Raw genomic sequence first — 19,601 nt, 5'->3', positions numbered from 1 at the left:
TTCCATATGATCACATGAAGGTGGTATTCTCTTGATCATTATGAGTTTTTACAATCTGATTATACCCTGAATAACCATCTAAAAACTAATAGAAAACTTTCCCAACTAATCTATCTAACATCTAATCAATAAATGGTAGTGGAAAATGGTCCTTCCTAGTTGCCTTGTTAAGCTTACGATAGTCCATGGGTACTCTCCATCCCATGACAGTGTGAGTCGAAATGAGCTCATTGTTATCATTACTTACTACTGTGACACCTCTTTTATTGGTTACACATTGTACAAGACTTATCCACAAGCTGTCTGAAATCAGGTAAATAGTGACGGTATCAAGCCACTTGATAATCTCTTTTTTCACAACTTCTTTCATGATCGGATTTAGTTTTCTCTGTTTTTAAATGGAATTGCTATGACATTCCTCCAACAAAATTTTATGCACACAGAGAGTAGGGCTATCAGCATGGGTCCATCCTAATGCCTTTTTTGATCACCGAAAGACTTCTAAAAGCTTGACCTCTTCCTTGGGTGTCAACTCCGTAGAAATTACTACCTGTAAAGTGTTGTTGTCTCCCAAATATGCATATTTTAAATGCTATGACAAAAGTTTCAACTCCAGTGTGAGAGGTTCCTCCATAAAAGGTTTTGGAGGATTAAAAGAGCGATATGATAAATCCAAGGATTCAAACTTCTTCCTTAGTCTATCCAAAAATTGCTTGGCTTCCATAAGTTCACCAATGTCGTAAAAAATTACTACGCCACTCCACTCAAGTGAGTTTTCATCACTATCAGACTTTCTGTGGAAAAATTTTGCAAACTCTTCCTTTACTGCTATTTCTATCAACCCAATGGCGTGGAATTTTTCATTCTCATCAACACATTTCAAGGCATCAAATACATTGAAAGTAATCTACTAATCATTTACCCTCATGGCCAGTTCGCCTTTTTGCACATCAATTAAAGTCCTGCCAATAGCAAGAAAAGGTCTTCTAAGGGTAATTGGCTTATCTTTGTCAGCTTTACATTTTAAAATAAGGAGATCTACAAGAAAACTAAATTTATCTACTCTTACTAGCACGTCTTCAATTTTACCTGTTTAATGTGCGTAGGATCGATCAGCCAGTTGCAACGTAACTGTAATAAGTCTTGCTTTCCCAATTCCCAGCTTTCTGAAAATAGACATAGGCATTAGATTTACACTCGCTCCTAAATCACATAATGTCTTACCAATATAATGATTTCCAGTTGAACATGGGATAGTGAAACTCCTTGGGTCCTTCAACCTTAGAGGTAATTTATTCATCAGCATTGTTGTACACCCTTCAATGAGAGCAACAGTTTCAAATTCTCCCAATCTGTACTTCTTTGATAGTATATCTTTCATAAACTTCACATAATTGGGCATTTGTTCCAAAGCTTCTACTAGCGGTATGTTAATATGGAGTTGCTTCAAAACATCCAAAAATCTTTTAAACTGAACATCCTGTTTAGAATTATGGAATCACTGAGGAAAAGGTAGAGGTGGTCGTCCTTCAGGTTGCTGATATTATTTTGCTGTGGCATTTTTGTTGGCAACATGATCTGATTCTGCTGTAATATTTTTCTGTTTACCCTTTTCAGGTGCATTATGCTTTTCAGTTGATTTTGAATTCTTTCCATGGTTGAGTCTGAAGTTGTGCCATTCTGTAGTGGTGTCTTGAACAACATCATCCAACTGTGTCCCACTTCTGAGAGTGATGGCATTGCACTGTTCCTTCTCTTGTGTTATCGATTTCTCGGTATCGCTTAGTAATGCTCCTTGTGGCCTTGAATTTAAAGAATTCCCTATCTGCCCCACTTGATTCTCAAGAGCTCTGAGGGACGCACCTAGCTCTGAGATACATCATCATTCTTGGTCATATATTCCTTAAGCATGGCTTCAATGGAGGTAGAAGATGATGCTTGACCTTGTTGCATATTTTCCCTTGACATAGGATTATTATAACTAGGCAGAGCATTAGTAGCATTATGTTTCGCAATATTGTTTAAATTCCCCACACCTTAATTATTCCAACTAAAGTTTGGATGTTGCTTCTACCCTAGATTGTACGTGTTGGAATAGGGGTTATTATTCTAGTTAAAATAACCTCACTAAGGTAGTCAAAGAATCTATGTCTCGGTGTTATTTGATGAAGACTTAATCAATGCGCAAATAGGTTACTTGAAGGCCCTGATGAACACTCTCAATTTGTCAAGATAATGACAACTGAAGGACTCAACCAAGTTTTTCAATTTGCCAAGATAATGACAACTAAAGGACTCAACCAATTTTTGACAAATTTATGTGTAGAAGAAACGACATGAATGGTTTCTTGAAATGATTGATACACTATCAACCATGTAACATTGAACCCTCAATGTAGGGTATGGTATCATTTCCTTAAATCTTGTCGTAGCTCTTCTATGTAAAAATCTATTATTTCCAAGGAACGCATGTTGTTGCTACAGTCGGTTATGACTGGAAGAAAAATAAATGTTAGAAAAAAATATTTTAGAGAAGTCCGTCGCTACGCACAAAAGAACGCCGGTACCTTAAAATTTTCATCGCTCATTACGACTATGTCAAAGAGTAAAGGTTCCTACTCAGACAAATGAAGACAAAATCCCCAATAAATGAGCCATAGCCAAGCAAATTGCCTTGAGATTTTCAGGAGAGGAAATGCTAAAGCATCCTGGCTTTACATCCATAGCTTCTCTACCTATGACTACTGATGCTACCCCATCAACACCTCACAGTGCCTTTGAGTAGAAAAAGTGATTGATGCTCTTGAGATGTTACAACAACTATGTCGAATGATGGAAAAACAAAAACTAAGGATAGTCACTAATCTTGGTCGAGCTCAAGAAGAAATGGCTTTATTTTGGGGGCTATGTCAGATGATGGGAAAAATCCATTAAGAAATATCTTCAAAAGAACTTTACCTGACATATGCCTACATTCCCTATTTTCCTAAATAATTATTGTTAGAGCTAGAAGACGGTGATGGAGATAGAGAAAAAGCCACTGCAGAGAATAAGAACATAGAAAAAGAGGGAGAGGAGGAGAAAATTGAATTCATGCATATTGAATCTGATAAGGATGAAGCTGATATGACTAAAACTTCTACACCTACTACAATTGCCACTACACCAAAAACCACCACACCTATGATCGAGCAAGAGCGTGCGATTCATCAACTAATTGATGATCTCAAAAAATCAAATACTAATGATGATGAAGAGGTGCCAATTAACCAGCTAAAAAGGAAGTGCTACAAGCAAGCTGTTGGGAAATCAGTTTGAGATGATGCTGATGAAGAGGAAAGGAAGCAGCGCTACAAACATGCTGCCAGAAAATCAACCAAACCCAATTAGAGTAACCCAAATTCCTTCCAAGATTTTGTTTTTATTTTCATTTGCATCTTTTTCATTTTATAACATATGTTTCATGTATTCATATTTGGTTGTCATTGCATTTTTATATTTGTAAGTTGTTGTTTTTGCATTTTGAAATGTTTCATTATTCATGCATTGAGGACAATGCATCCCCTAGGTTTGGGGTGTGTTATGTTGTAAATATAGTATGCAGATAGATATATTTTTTTAATATTCATGCATTTTGTCATTCATATTTCCATTACATATAAATGCCACGTAACTTCTAGACTTTGACAAGTATATTATTATCTATGATATTTGATAAGGATAATAATTCTTCGATAAAATTATAAAATTGTGATAGGTGAATAGGTATGTTTAGTTTAGGATAGTTGTGTGAAAATTGATTCCTAAAAGTAGAATGCCCTATTTATAATTATAATTAGTCTCATGAGGTTTCTTTTAATACATATAGGAATTCTTAAACTTAAATTTAGTAAATTGACAGTGTCTAATAATGAATATAATGGGAAAATGATAAGAATCACTCCAATGTTTGAAAATGTTGAGTAGATCAAGAATACTTTGTTTGCTCCATCGTATTATTGATCACAAAAACAAGTTCAAATAAGAGTGAGTAAAAAAAGTTGAGGGACACTCTCTTGTAGTAATAGGTGATTAGCTAAGAAGGTAGTTGTTTGCTCCATCCATATTTTTAGTTAAAAGCCTTAGCTTCATAGTGAGTTCCATTCAAATTGTGGCATGATGTAATACTAGGCAATCTAGTGCATGCTCCATTGAGATTGTCAACTAAAGAAACCATGTGACAAGATGAAATCCCTAGAAAAAAAATAATATTTGTAATTAAAGTTTTGAAATGACAGAATAAATGAGAGTAGAGAAACTGAGTTTAGAAGAAAGATAACCTAACTACATTATGAGGTATGTACTATAGTCAGAATTGCATGAATATTTAGGAAATTTTATTTTTAGGTAACATTTTCTACACTTCGTTTGCTAAACAAACCTACAAAACTTGAATCAATTTTTTGTTTTAATAGAAAACTGCTGAGAATGGAGGTATATAATAAACGAAAAATAGTTTAGCAGTATATATGGTAACTGTGTGTTATGGTAAATTCATGCATTCATGCATACTCATACATATTTTGATTAAGGATAAGCAATAATTTAGTTTTGGGGTGTGATAACTCTTGAAAAGAGTTATATTTTAGGCTTCTAGATTGAATTAATTGTTTGTAATTAAGTAACTATGTTTGCATTTTTAGGATATTTTTAGAACATTTCATAACAAAGCTTGGATTGTGCTATAAATGTCATTATTTTTTACTAGGGAAGAAAGGTGTTGGTTATTGTTGGCAGTAGGTGCAAGATGGAGAGGAGGAAAAAGAAAGGAGAAAGAAAATTAAAGAAGTGAAATATTACCATGGCAAAATGTTGGTTAGATTGCCAACAAGAATGCCATGGCAATTCTAGAAAGATGAGGCAGCACTCAGTCCACGTTACTCTCAGCCAGCTATACTTGTACTAGATAAACCACCTTAAAAAAGAGGAAGCAAAAGGTGTGTGCTGAGAGGGAGGGACCTACCCTATAAAGGAGGAAAGATAAAAGAAAATAGCAAACGAGGATTTTTTGGAGAGCAGTTTTTTCCCTACATCGAATTGTCGTGGAAAATTCCAGAGAAAAGAGAGGAGAGGGTAGCAGGTTACAGAGAAAAAATCATAGACACAAAGAAGGGGTAGAGAAATCTGCCATGGGTTTTTCATCAAATTTCAATATTAAAGTGAAAACTGGAGTAATGAGAGTTTCCTGCAGTTCTGCTTTTATTTTCTTATTTAAACTTTGTGATCCCTAAACTTGAATGATGATGTTGAATGGTTTTATTTTGGATTTGAATGCCAATCCATGAGCTAAATCTTATTGGGTTGGAATTATTTGGGTTAATTTTTACTATCTTTAATGCTCATGGTTTGATTTTGAGTTGATTACTGTTTCATTCAATTTGTGATTATTTTGAATGCATGCATGCAAGCTCTAGGCATAGATGATTGTATGGTATATTGTTAGATCTGATTTTATTATGAAAATCTTAAATAAATTGGATTATTATCGGTTGATACAAGTGAGTATTTGAAAGGATATTCGCAACACTCTAGACGTAGAAGTTGCGATCTGCATGAGGAAAGGAAGAACGATCGGATATCATTCTTGAATTCTCTAGATATACAAAACTCATAATGATAGCTTAAAGTCCGGCTCTTGAAAGAAGCGATCGCAGCGGTGAATCCTCGAACAATGAGGGATGGTCAAGATTTTACCATGGCATTATTAAGATATAAAATAAAACTTGAGTTATTCCAACCTTTATCATTCAATAGTACAAATCCTCCCTACTTGTTCTTTGAGAATTGCCACAGCATTTCAATTGCCCTAGCATTTTTTTCATTCACAATTGATTTTATTAATCCATTCATTAATCCTCTTCATCAATTTTTCATTTGTTTCTTTTGCACAGTTTAATTAGTCAAATTCATAGTAATATCATAACCATTTTTTTAATCAATTCCAATCCCTATGGAGACGATACTCACTCATCACTTTATTACTTTATTTGACGTGTATACTTGCACATTCGCATTACACATTCACATGTGGCAGTAGTGTGGCTTACATGGTCGTGTGTGAAGGCTGTGTGGAATGGTCCAGCCAGTGTGGCTCTTATAACTCGTTTTGATTTTCCGATTTCCACTCGTTTTTCTCCCAAATGCTCTCCTAAGTATAAAACATGAATTTAAAGGATTAGAAGCATAAAATTCACCATTAACATAAAATAATCACTCAAAAATGCATTAAGAATGAGGCTAAAAACGTGTTACTTTTAGCACCTATCAAATATCCTCACACTTAAGCGTTTGCTTACCCTCAAGCAAAATCCTCAACCCACAATCAAGTTAACTTCCGTCATTTTATTGTTCTCATCAATAATGTCTTAGGATAATTTATAAATAATCCTGCATTGGAAATTTACACTCAATAATGCAAGTAGAGAATTTTAAGCTTTAAAAACATTAGGCATCTCCCTTATTTCAATAATTACCTGAAATTCAAACTCAATAAGAAATAACATCCTCACTAAAGATTCACTCAGAGCACTCAAAGTGTTCAAGGTTCAAGTAATATGCACTCAATAATCAAACGAGAAATGTCATTACCATAAGCTTGCTTGAAAATCAAATCTCCACCACTATAGAATTAGATGACACACCAATCAAGAGGTCTTTACAAGGTTGTAATGAGGCTTAGGTTAAAGGTATGGAAATGGTCAGAAAAGTTGGTTATAATCGAGATTTGAGTTGATAAGTTACCAAACTAGAAAAATCAGTTTCTGAATTAAAGGAATTTACAAGCTTTTCAACACAATATGAAACTAACGATTTAAGCTCAATAAAATTTTTTTAATTTTCTCTTTTCTCTTTATTTTTCTTTTTTTCTTTATTTTTCTTTTTATTTTTTTAGAATAAGAATAGAATTTAGCAATACAATGATGAAACATAGTTAGGCACTAACCAAATCAAATCTCGACAAAAGGAGTCAATAAACAAGATAATTTTACAATATAGATCTAGGTTATGGATTAACATTAATGGGTTATAAAAATGTGTTGGGATCAAAGAGGTTTACTAAGAGTTAATTCAACACGTAAGTTGTTCAAATGTTAAATGGGTTAAATCCTAAGTGCCTCTATCATCTCAAGATATCAAATCAATAATGTAATCTCAACATGTATAACCGAAGCAAGTTGTAAAATAACAAATCAAGTTGACATACTCATAACCAAAATAAAATGAGCACGAGATAAATAAATGCTCTATAGGCTCAAAAGCTCACAAAAATTATGGTTTTAATGTCAAACTTGAAAATTAAAAATTTTAAAATAATTCTTCAGTTCAAGGAGATAACCTTAAACAATAATTTCGAAAAACAAATAGCTTATAAGTATAAATCAAACAATGCATAAAAATCCATAATTTATTCCAAAACAAAATCAATAAAAACTCCAAATTAAAAATAATAATAAAGGAGGAAGGAAGCTGAAGCGCCTCAATTTTGATGAATTCATCGAATAAGGAAAATCGAAATAATAAGCGAGTCTAAATGAAGTACATTTTTTGAGCAAACTAATAAGAAAATAGACAAAATAAATAAGATAAAGAGATTACAAAGTAGAAAAAACAATTAAAAAGCATAACAAAAATGCATAATAAAATAAAATAAAATATATAAATCCAAAAATATAAAATATAAAAATATGGCTTGGGGTAGGAGGAACAAAGGAACAAAAGACAAAAAATAAAAAAACTTTAAACAGGAAGAAAAGAACATGGCCATGTGTTAGGCCATGTGAGCCACACGGCCGTGGAATCACCAAGACCGTCGTGATAAAAAAAGTAGGTAAAAATAAACCCAATATCCACACGATGAAAACACACTCATATCTCCAAGCCTTGTGTCACACACACCCGTGTGTCTAGGCCATGTGTGATGCTCGTTAAGCTTCTCTTGTAACACCCTTACCCGAGACAGTTGCGGAGTCGAGCACGAGGCATTACTTAACTTATCTTACTAATTCGAGCATAAAGATTTACTTTTGCAAATTATTTTCACTATTTACAGCAAGCTGTCCAATTGCGCAGCAGTCACTAAATTAATTATAACTTGAGCTACGGGACTCAAAATTTAACTCCATAAAATTTTCTTGAAACTAGACTCATATATCTTCCTACCATAAAATTTTTAGAATTTTGGTTCAGCAAATTAGTACAGTTTATTAGTTAAAGTCTCCCTGTTTCACCATTCGACTATTCTGACCTCTTGTTACTAAAAATAACTTTTCTAATTATAGGATTTTCATATGCTATTACCACTTGTTCCTACAGAAAATAGACTCATTAAGGAATCTAAGCATGTAAATTTCAACTCATAACCATTTTTTTACAATTTTTAATTATTTTCTAAACTCAGAACAGGGGACTCCAAAAACAGTTCTGACCCTATCTTACTAAAATTCACATATCTTAAAATATAAATTTCCTTTTGCTACACTGTTATTTTTCCATGAAAATAGACTCAACAAGATTTAATTACATATATCATTCATCCTATAATTCATTTTATACCATCCTAGGTGATTTTTCAAAGTCACGTCACAGTGCTGTCTGAATTCTGTTTCTTTGCAAAAATTTACCCTTTTATGATTTCCATTCATAGTTTATCACCTAAACTTTTATAACAACAAACACTTCCATACTTAACCATTTTAGCAACCATTCATCATCAAATACTTACACATCATTCTTTATCAAGATCATAAATACAAGCATTTAGAATAACTAAATCCCTATACATGCCATAACTCAAACGTGTTTCGACATAAAATACCGAGCAGTTGTGGTTGATAGTGTGGACGATCTCCGACTTCTTTAGGATCCTTGAAGTAGCCTTGTAATACTATAAGAGAAAGAGAAATAAAAGACGTAAGCATAAAGCTTACTAAGTTTACTAGCAAATAAATAACAATATTTAACTTAAATAATTAAACTCAATGTCTATATCTCTAGTTTACTCTTTAGTTAATCTCATACTAGTTCTCTTACTTGTTTACTTAGAATACTTGTGTGCATAACTTACTCAACCCTTGCTACATCGTTGAACATCAATTGATAGTATAATAAGTTCTTAAGTCTTACAACTTACCTGAGCTTGCCATTTATGCTTTAAACTGAACTTTCATGAACATGATTCGTTTACAAGCCCGTTGAGCTACATTGGAATAATAAGGATACTTGGGTCTCTTCTGATAATAACATGCCAAAGCCATGTCCCAGACATGGTTTTCCATGGGATGTTCTCATGTTGGTGCCCATGCCATGTCCCAGACATGGTCTTATAGGGGACCTCTCATCTCGGTGCCAACGCCATGTCCCAGACATGGTCTTACATGGGACCTCTTGTCTCGGTGCCCATGCCATGTCCCAGACATGGTCTTACAGGGGACCTCTCATGATCTTAAGGATGCCAATGCCATGTCCCAGACATGGTCTTACATGGGATCTCTTTACCCAAATGTCATGACATTCGTATCCAGTACCATCCTTATGTATCAACGGGACTTTTAAATTTTAATTCTCTATCATCTCATGCTTGGATCATCATCAAATAAATTCATAAAATAAATTCATAATTGCTGGAAATTAACAGCATTGATAATAAATATTGAAATATTGCATTTATTTACCGTAAACTTACCTCGATACCAATTATAGCCAAATTCACCAACTTAGTCTTCAACTTTATTCTTCCCTTTGTCTAACCTCGAGTTTCGTACTTCTTGATCTAAAATAGTAAATTTAACTTATTTAATAATCACATTCATCAAAACAGCCCTCGACTCTAACTTTTCAAAATTACAATTTTGCCCTAAACTTTTACATAATTACATTTTTGCCCCAAGGCTCGAAATTAAACTTCATCTCTTATTATTATGTTTTATAACATTCTGAACATTTTTCCTTCTATGGCAACATCAAATTCCCACTCTAACATGTACTTATGAACATTAGGTATTTTTACCGATTTTGTCGTTTTACTCGTTTTCACTTAAAATCGCTTAGCAAAAGTTGTTTAACATAATTTATAGCTTCATATTCTATCATAAAACATCAAAATAAACACTTTTCACCTATGGGTATTTTTCCAAATATAAACCCTAGGTTAAATTATTGCTAGAATAAGCTAAATTAAGCTAGGGATCTCAAAAACGTAAAGAACATTAAAAACGGGGCTTGGGATCACTTACTATGGAGCTTGGAAGCTTGAAAACCCTAACTATGTCTTCCCCCTTGCTGATTTCGTTCATATGAAGAAGATGAGCATAATTTGCCATCTTTTTCCTTTTAATTCATTTTAATTACTAGATTACCAAATTGCCCCTAACTTAAAAATTTTCTATTTCACTTATCTCATGTCCATTTTGTCTACCAAGTTACCAATGGTATAATTACCATATAAGGACCTCCAATTTAAAGTTTCATAACAATTGGACACCTCTAACATGTAGAACTCAAATTTTGCACTTTTTACAATTTAGTCCTTTTGACTAAATTGAGTGCTAAACGTCGAAATTTTCGAACGAAATTTTCACGAAATCATTTTGTGAAATTGTAAACCATAAAATATAAGAAAATAAAATTTTTCTCATCGATTTGTGGTCCCGAAACCACCGTTCGATAACCTCAAATTTGGGCCATTACAACTCTCCCCTTTTTAGGATTTTCGTCCTCGAAAATCTTACCAGTAAAGAGATTCGGGTATTGCTTCCTCATTGTCTCTTCCGGTTCCCATGTTGCTTCCTCAATCCCGTGCTTTTGCCATAGCACTTTCACCAGATTTACCTTTTTGTTTCTAAGCTCCTTTGTTTCTCGTGCTAATACTTTTACTGGGTTCTTCATTATAAGTCATATCCATTGAATTTCTACTGTTGGAGTAATAACATGCGAAGGATCTGATCGATACCGTCGTAGCATAGATACATGAAATACATTATGAATTTTGTCGAGTTCCAGTGGTAAAGCCAATCGGTAAGCAACTGGTCCAATTCTTTCTATAATCTCATATGGTCCGATAAATCTTGGACTCAATTTACCCTTTCGACCGAACTGGAGAACTTTCTTCCAAGGAGATACTTTTAAGAATACTTTATCACCCACCTGAAATTCAATCTCCCTTCGTTTAAGATCGGCGTATGACTTCTGACGATCGGAAGCTGCTTTTAGACTATCTCGAATCTGCCTTACTTTTTCTTCTGTTTCCCGGATCAAATGAACCCCGTGTATCTTCTTTTCACTAAGCTCTGTCCAATATAATGGTGTTCTACATTTTCTACCATACAAAGCTTCATACAAAGCCATTTTAATACTGGACTGATAACTGTTATTATAAGCAAATTCAATCAAAGGTAGATACATTTCCCAATTACCTTGAAACTCTAATACACAACATCAGACATATCTTCCAATACCGAATTACACGCTCGGATGGCCATCATGTCGAGGATGAAATGCAAGATCTTGAAATACAACCGAGTACCCAAAGCTTCTTGCAATTTGTTCCGAAGCGAGGCGTAAATCGGGATCTCATGCGATATAATGGAGACAGCACTCCATGTAGTCTAACAATCTCGAGATATATACAATTCACCAATTTATCTAAAGAATAATCCATACATCTTGGGATAAAGTGCACGGACTTTGTCAATCGGTCGACAATTACCCAAATGGCATCTTTCTTCCTCGGAGATAACGGTAACCCGATACAAAATCCATAGTGATTCTTTCCCATTTCCATTCCTAGGTATAGTGATTGGCTAAAGCAACCCGAAGGTACGATGTTCACTTTAACTCACGACATACTAAACATCTTGATACAAACTCAGAGATATCACGTTTCATACCCAGCCACCAATACATATTTTTCAAGTCATTATACATTTTATTACTCCCCAGATGTACAGACATAGTACCGTTATGGGCCTCGTGTAGAATCTTCTGTATAAGCTCAGAATTCTTCGGTACACATACTCTACCTCTGAATAATAAACAACCATCAGTCCCAGTCTGAAATTCTGAATCATTACCGGACTCATAATGTGCCCGTTTAGCCTGCAACTTTTCATCATTTTTCTGAGCCTCACATATTTGTTGACGAAACATCGATTTAGCCTTCATTTCAGCTATGATTGAACCATCATCAGTCAGTGACAATCGGGTATTCATAGCTCGTAAAGCAAACAGAGATTTCCGGCTCAAAGCATCAGCTACCACATTAGCCTTACCTGGATGGTAATCAATAACCAAATCATAATCCTTTATCAGTTCAAGCCACCTGCGTAGTCTCAGATTCAAATCTTTCTATGTCATCAAATATTTCAAGCTTTTGTGATCAGTATAAATATGACACTTTTTACCATACAAATAATGCCGCCATATTTTCAATGCAAATACAATAGCAGCTAATTCGAGATCATGTATCGGGTAGTTTCTTTCATGTGGCTTAAGTTGTCTTGAAGCATAGGCTATTACTTTATCTTCTTGCATCAAGACACAACCCAAACCATTTAATGATGCATCACTATAAATAATAAATTCCTTACCCGATTCAGGCTGTACTAACACAGGTGCTTTCGTCAACAACTCCTTTAATTGATCAAAACTTTGCTGGCATTTATCTGTCCATTCAAATTTAACATCTTTCTGTAATAAACGGGTCATTGGAGAAGCTATCATAGAAAACCCCTGTACAAATCTCCGATAATAACTAGCTAAACCCAAGAAACTTCTAACTTCGGATACATTCTTGGTGGACTCCAATTGACAATAGTGAAATTTTACCGGATCTACCGATGCCTTCTGCGGATACAATATGTCCGAGAAAACCTACCTCTCGAAGCCAAAATTCACATTTCTTGAATTTAGCATAAAGTTTCTTTTCACGCAGATTTGCAACACTATTCTCAAATGTTACGCATGCTCGGTTTCATCCAGAATAGACTAAAATGTCATCAATGAAAACTACTACAAACCTATCTAGATACGATGCGAATATCCGGTTCATCAAATCCATGAATCTGCAGTGCATTAGTCAACCCAAACGGCATAACCGAAACTCATAATGCCCATACACAGTTCGAAAGTCGTCTTTGGCACATCTCGGCTCTTTTACCCGTAACTGGTAATAACCCGATCGGAGATCAATCTTTGAAAATACTGTGGCACCTTTCAGTTGATCAAATAAGTCATCAATTTGAGGCAACGAGTACTTATTCTTTATAGTTACCTTATTAAGCTGCCGATAGTCAATACACAATCTCAAAGACCCGTCTTTCTTTTTCACAAACAGAACTGGAGCACCCCAAGGAGAATGACTCGGACGAACAAAACCTCTGTCAACAAGTTCCTGTAACTGTGCCTTTAACTCTTTTAATTCTATAGGAGCCATACGATACGAAGCTATGGAAATTGGGGTAGTTCCCGGAATCAGATCTATAGAAAATTCCACTTCTCTTTCTGGTGGCAACCCCGGTAATTCCTCTGGAAACACATTAGAAAATTCACATACAACTGGCACTGCCTATATCTTTGACTCAGATACTTTAGTATCCAACACATACGCCAAATAAACATCATACCCTTTTCTGACACACCTACGAATGACATCACTGAAATTACATCAGATAATTCATCTGTCTAATCAGATTTAACCAAGTAATTCTCCATTCGCACTTCATACAACATATTTACATCTACAGTTTACTCTTTGCGTCATCTTTGAGTTAACCAATCCATGCCCAATATCACATCAAACTCATCAAAAGGCAATAACATCAAGTCAACCGGAAACAAATACCTTTTATCATCGGTGGACAATTTTACAAACTTTATCCACCATCACAAAGCGCCCGGGGGTTCGAGACTTTAACCACAAATTCATGAGGTTCAATGCAGACAAATTTTTAACAAATACTAATTTCGTGCATATATATGAATGTGTAGAGCCGGGATCAATTAATGCAATAACATTAGTGTCATAAAGAGAAAATGTACCATAATTATATCGGAGAGGACGACTCTTCACGAGCACGAATAGCATATGTTCTCGGGTGCTCTAACATCCGATCTCACCTTTGAATCTCTGGATGCACTCCTATTACTCGCTCCCACTCACGGGTTTCTCTGCGGTCTACCTCTGGTAGGAGCATTTCTGATCTCACACTCGTTATCTCTTCTCTTTAGTCTGTTTCAGACAATCCCGAATAAAGTGATCGGACGCACCACATCTGAAACAAACATTTTCACCGCTCTACACTCTCCGGGTGGCGTCTCCCACATTGAGGACATTCCGGCCTAGAAGGTCGAAATCTTGCCAAGCCTGGCAACCTGTGGTTTGAGCTCTAGAACCTCAAATCTTCGCTTCGCTTCGCCAGGGATATCTAGTGGAAAATATGATCCGCTAGAAAGCTCCCTAGGCCTCTTAGACATAGATGAAATGATTTACTCATCGCCTCTTCTTTGTATCCTGCGCTTGACTCCGGTTTGCCTTTCTCTTTTTCTTTTAGCAAATCTTCTGCTTTACAAGCTCTCTCAACCAAAACAACAAACTCTCTAATTTCCAAGACACCCACGGATAATTGAATATCATCATTAAGTCCTTCTTCAAATCTCTTACACATGTTAGCTTCAGTGGACACAAATTCCCGTGCATACTTACTAAGTCTGACAAATTCGCGTTCATATTCAGTCACAGACATTTTACCTTGTTTTAGCTCAAGAAACTCCTTCCTTTTCTGATCTATAAATCTCTGGCTGATGTACTTCTTTCGGAACTCCTCCTGAAAGAAATCCCATGTAACCCTCTCACTTGGTACTACTGACACGAGGGTCTTCCACCAATGGTAAGCTGAATCTCGAAGAAGTGAAAGAACACACTTCATACATTCTTCCGGTGTACAAGATAATTCTTCAAAACCCTGATTGTATTCTCAAGCCAGAATTCCGCTTTTACGCATCATCATCTTTGGTAGCCCAAATTCTTCAAATTGCTTCCTAATCTTATCAACAGTGGTCTCTCACGATAACTATACTGCAATGGGGAAGCTACATGGGGAACCTGTGATTCTTGAGGGGGTGGAGGTCTTATAGCCGGATTCGTACGAACGAACTCGGGAAACCAATCAGTCATGGCTTGGAAGAAGGCTTCTCTAGCTCCTCTTCATTGTCTATTTGATGCAGGTCTTTCACTAACATTAACATCTGATGGCACCGTCCCTTCTGCGGGAATAGGCGCATTACTCTCTACTTCATCTGTACTAGCTCGTTCAGGATCCATAACTATAAAAGAAAACATTTTAAAATCGTCAAGAGTCGTCACACTATCAAAATATATAAGTATGACATGTATAGGTAGACACTTATTCATACTGCATATTTCCGAGAATCGACTAAACCTGCTCTGATACCAACAAAATGTAACACCCCTTACCTGAGACCGTTGCGGAGTCGAGCACGAGGCATTACTTAACTTATCTTACTAATTCGGAGCATAAAAATTTACTTTTGCAAATTATTTTCACTATTTACAGCAAGCTGTCCAATTGCGCAACATTCACTAAATTAATTATAACTTGAGCTACGGAACTCAAAATTTAACTCCATAAATTTTCCTTGAAACTAGACTCATATATATTCCTACCATAAAATTTTTAGAATTTTTGGTTCAGCCAATTAGTACAGTTTATTAGTTAAAGTCTCCCCTGTTTCACCATCCGACTATTCTGACCTCTTGTTACTAAAAATAACTTTTCTCATTATAGGATTTTCATATGCTATTCCCACTTGTTCCTACAGAAAATAGACTCACTAAGGAATCTAAGCATGTAAATTTCAACTCATAACCGTTTTTTTACAATTTTTAATTATTTTCTAAACTCAGAACAGGGGACTCCAAAAACAGTTCTGACCCTATCTTACTAAAATTCACATATCTTAAAATATAAATTTCCTTTTGCTACACTGTTATTTTTCCATGAAAATAGACTCAACAAGATTTAATTACATATATCATTAATCCTCTAATTCATTTTATACCATCCTAGGTGACTTTTCAAAGTCACGTCACGATCTTGTCTGAATTACATTTCTTTGCAAAAATTTACCCTTTTATGATTTCCATTCATAGTTTATCACCTAAACTTTTATAACAACAAACACTTCCATACTTAACCATTTTAGCAACCATTCATCATCAAATACTTACACATCATTCTTTAGCAAGATCATAAATACAAGCATTTAGAATAACTAAATCCCTATACATGCCATAACTCAAACGTGTTTCGACATAAAATACCGAGCAGTTGTGGTTGATAGTGTGGACGATCTCCGACTTCTTTAGGATCGTTGAAGTAGCCTTATAAAACTATAAGAGAAAGAGAAATAAAAGACGTAAGCATAAAGCTTAGTAAGTTTACTAGCAAATAAATAACAATATTTAACTTAAATAATTAAACTCAATGTCTATATCTCTAGTTTACTCTTTAGTTAATCTCATACTAGTTCTCTTACATGTTTACTTAGAATACTTGTGTGCATAACTTACTCAACCCTTGCTACATCGTTGAACATCAATTGATAGTATAATAAGTTCTTAAGTCTTACAACTTACTTGAGCTTGCCATTTATGCTTTAAACTGAACTTTCATGAACATGATTCGTTTACAAGCCCGTTGAGCTACATTGGAATAATAAGGATACTCGGGTCTCTTCGATAATAACATGCCAAAGCCATGTCCCAGACATGGTTTTCCATGGGATGTTCTCATGTTGGTGCCCATGCCATGTCCCAGACATGGTCTTATAGGGGACCTCTCATCTCGGTGCCAACGCCATGTCCCAGACATGGTCTTACATGGGACCTCTTGTCTCGGTGCCCATGCCATGTCCCAGACATGGTCTTACAGGGGACCTCTCATGATCTTAAGGATGCCAATTCCATGTCCCAGACATGGTCTTACATGGGATTTCTTTACCCAAATGTCATGACATTCGTATCCAGTACCATCCTTATGTATCAACGGGACTTTTAAATTTTAATTCTCTATCATCTCATGCTTGGATCATCATCAAATAAATTCATAAAATAAATTCATAATTGCTGGAAATTAACAGCATTGATAATAAATATTGAAATATTGCATTTATTTACCGTAAACTTACCTCGGTACCAATTATAGCCAAATTCACCAACTTAGTCTTCAACTTTATTCTTCCCTTTGTCTAACCTCGAGTTTCGTACTTCTTGATCTAAAATAGTAAATTTAACTTATTTAATAATCACATTCATCAAAACAGCCCTCGACTCTAACTTTTCAAAATTACAATTTTGCCCTAAACTTTACATAATTACATTTTTGCCCCAAGGCTCGGAAATTAAACTTCATCTCTTATTCTTATGTTTTGTAACATTCTGAACATTTTTCCTTCTATGGCAACATCAAATTCCCACTCTAACATGTACTTATGAACATTAGGTATTTTTACTGATTATGTCGTTTTACTCGTTTTCACTTAAAATCGCTTAGCAAAAGTTGTTTAACATAATTTCTAGCTTCATATTCTATCATAAAACATCAAAATAAACACTTTTCACCTATGAGTATTTTTCCAAATATAAACCCTAGGTTAAATTATTGCTAGAATAAGCTAAATTAAGCTACCGGGATCTCAAAAACGTAAAGAACATTAAAAACGGGGCTTGGGATCACTTACTATGAAGCTTGGAAGCTTGAAAACCCTAACTATGGCTTCCCCCCTTGCTTATTTCGTTCATATGAAGAAGATGAGCATAATTTGCCATCTTTTTCCCTTTTAATTCATTTTAATTACTAGAGTACCAAATTGCCCCTAACTTAAAAATTTTCTATTTCACTTATCTCATGTCCATTTTTGTCTACCAAGTTACCAATGGTATAATTACCATATAAGGACCTCCAATTTAAAGTTTCATAACAATTGGACACTTCTAACATGTAGAACTCAACTTTTGCACTTTTTACAATTTAGTCCTTTTGACTAAATTGAGTGCTAAAACGTCGAAATTTTCGAGCGAAATTTTCACGAAATCATTTTGTGAAATTGTAAACCATAAAAATATAAGAAAAATAAAATTTTTCTCATCGGTTTGTTGTCCGAAACCACTGTTCTAATAACCTCAAATTTGGGCCATTACATCTCTCACGTCCAGGTATGCGGTAGGTGTGGGCCACACAGGCGCTATATCTCATACGACCATGTCTCCAGCCCGTGTGGGTTAGATTAAAATTGAAAAAAACTAGCTCCAGTAAGCACAGGACTTGAGATAGCCTGTGTGTATAGGTCGTGTGTTCCACATGACCGTGTCTCCAAGCCTTGTGGATCACGCCAGACCATGTGGACCTTTTTTTCTTATTTTAAAAAAAATTTAGAAGTTTCTTTTCAAAATAACATGAAATTAAAATGAATAAATAAGTAAAATAAAAGCACTAGGGTTGCCTCCAGAGATGTGCTTATTTAGAGTTTATGCTCGACTTCCCTTTTCAAGATAATGGTTAAGGCAAATCTTGGAGCCGAAGCTCCTCTCTCTTGTTGTCAATATTACCACAAAAATAAAGTTTGAGATGGAGACTATTTACCTTGAATGTTCCATAATCAGGGTGTGTTACCTCAATCGTTCCGTATGGAAATACGTTTTGTACCACGAATGGGTTCGACCCTCTTAACTTAAGCTTCGAAGGAAACATTAGTGGATCTAACTTGTCTAGAAGCACTTTGTCCCCGATTTTGAATTGGTTCGTTCTCTTTACATGCACACTATGGCATTACTTAGTTATTTCTTTGATTGTTCTTGGGTTATCATCAGCCTTTGTTCATTATTCATCTAATTCATTGAGTTGTACCATTCGCTCTCTACTCATCCCTTGATTTTTTCACCTTGAGATGGATATTGTTCGAACACGTATTCATTAGAAAATTCTTACAAAAATGTCAAGCCACATGATTAGTAACATTAATAGAATAACGAGTATCATCTCGCTCCTAGTAACTAACAAAATCATGTGCTTGAAGAGTAACCTTTTCATCACCTACACTCAACACAAGTTCAACACTACCCACATCAATATGAGTTCTAGCGGTGGCTAAAAACAGTCGACCTAAGATCATGGGTACCTCAATATCCTCATCCATGTCCAATATAACATAATCAATAGGAATATAAATTTATCAACTTTTACAAGTACATTTTCAATAATAACTCTAGGATACTTAATCGATCATCAACTAATTGAATATTCATCCTAATGGGTTTTGGTTCCCGAGACCAAGTTGTTTGAATATTTTATAAGGCATAACATTTATACTAGCCCCAAATTAGCCAAAGCTTTTTAACATTTAAACTACCAATAGGACAAGGAATAGTAAAACTCCTAGATCTTTAAGCTTGTTGGGTAGTTTGTTTTGGAGAATGGTGAGCAATCCTCATTAAGCTCCACAGTTGACAAGTCGTATAACTTCTTTTTATTTGTTAATATGCAATTTTT

The 19,601-nt window shown here is 35.0% G+C and overlaps 1 protein-coding gene across 1 annotated transcript; it reads right to left on the bottom strand.

Moving 5' to 3' along the window:
* Window positions 1-1,093: 1,093 nt before the first annotated feature.
* On the bottom strand, window positions 1,094-1,968 carry LOC128041752 (uncharacterized). The gene is made up of 3 exons (XM_052632061.1): window positions 1,944-1,968; window positions 1,574-1,869; window positions 1,094-1,480 (listed from the first exon to the last, which is right to left on the bottom strand). Exons 1-3 carry the CDS (start codon window positions 1,966-1,968, stop codon window positions 1,094-1,096), a joined length of 708 nt encoding a protein of 235 aa, XP_052488021.1.
* Window positions 1,969-19,601: the final 17,633 nt, after the last annotated feature.

This window comes from Gossypium raimondii, chromosome 6, assembly GCF_025698545.1.
Source record: "Gossypium raimondii isolate GPD5lz chromosome 6, ASM2569854v1, whole genome shotgun sequence".
Classification (NCBI taxonomy): Eukaryota; Viridiplantae; Streptophyta; class Magnoliopsida; order Malvales; family Malvaceae; genus Gossypium; species Gossypium raimondii.
The sequence above is the reverse complement of the archived record's forward strand: the minus strand, read 5'-3'. Positions and strand labels throughout refer to the sequence as shown.

Coding starts and splice junctions, on each gene's coding strand:
- LOC128041752 (XM_052632061.1), bottom strand. CDS start 1,968: ATGTCAAGGGAAAATATGCAACAAG. Junction 1,870..1,943: donor AAGGGAAAATATGCAACAAG/GTCAAGCATCAT, acceptor GATGTATCTCAG/AGCTAGGTGCGTCCCTCAGA. Junction 1,481..1,573: donor TTACAGCAGAATCAGATCAT/GTTGCCAACAAA, acceptor AATTCTAAACAG/GATGTTCAGTTTAAAAGATT.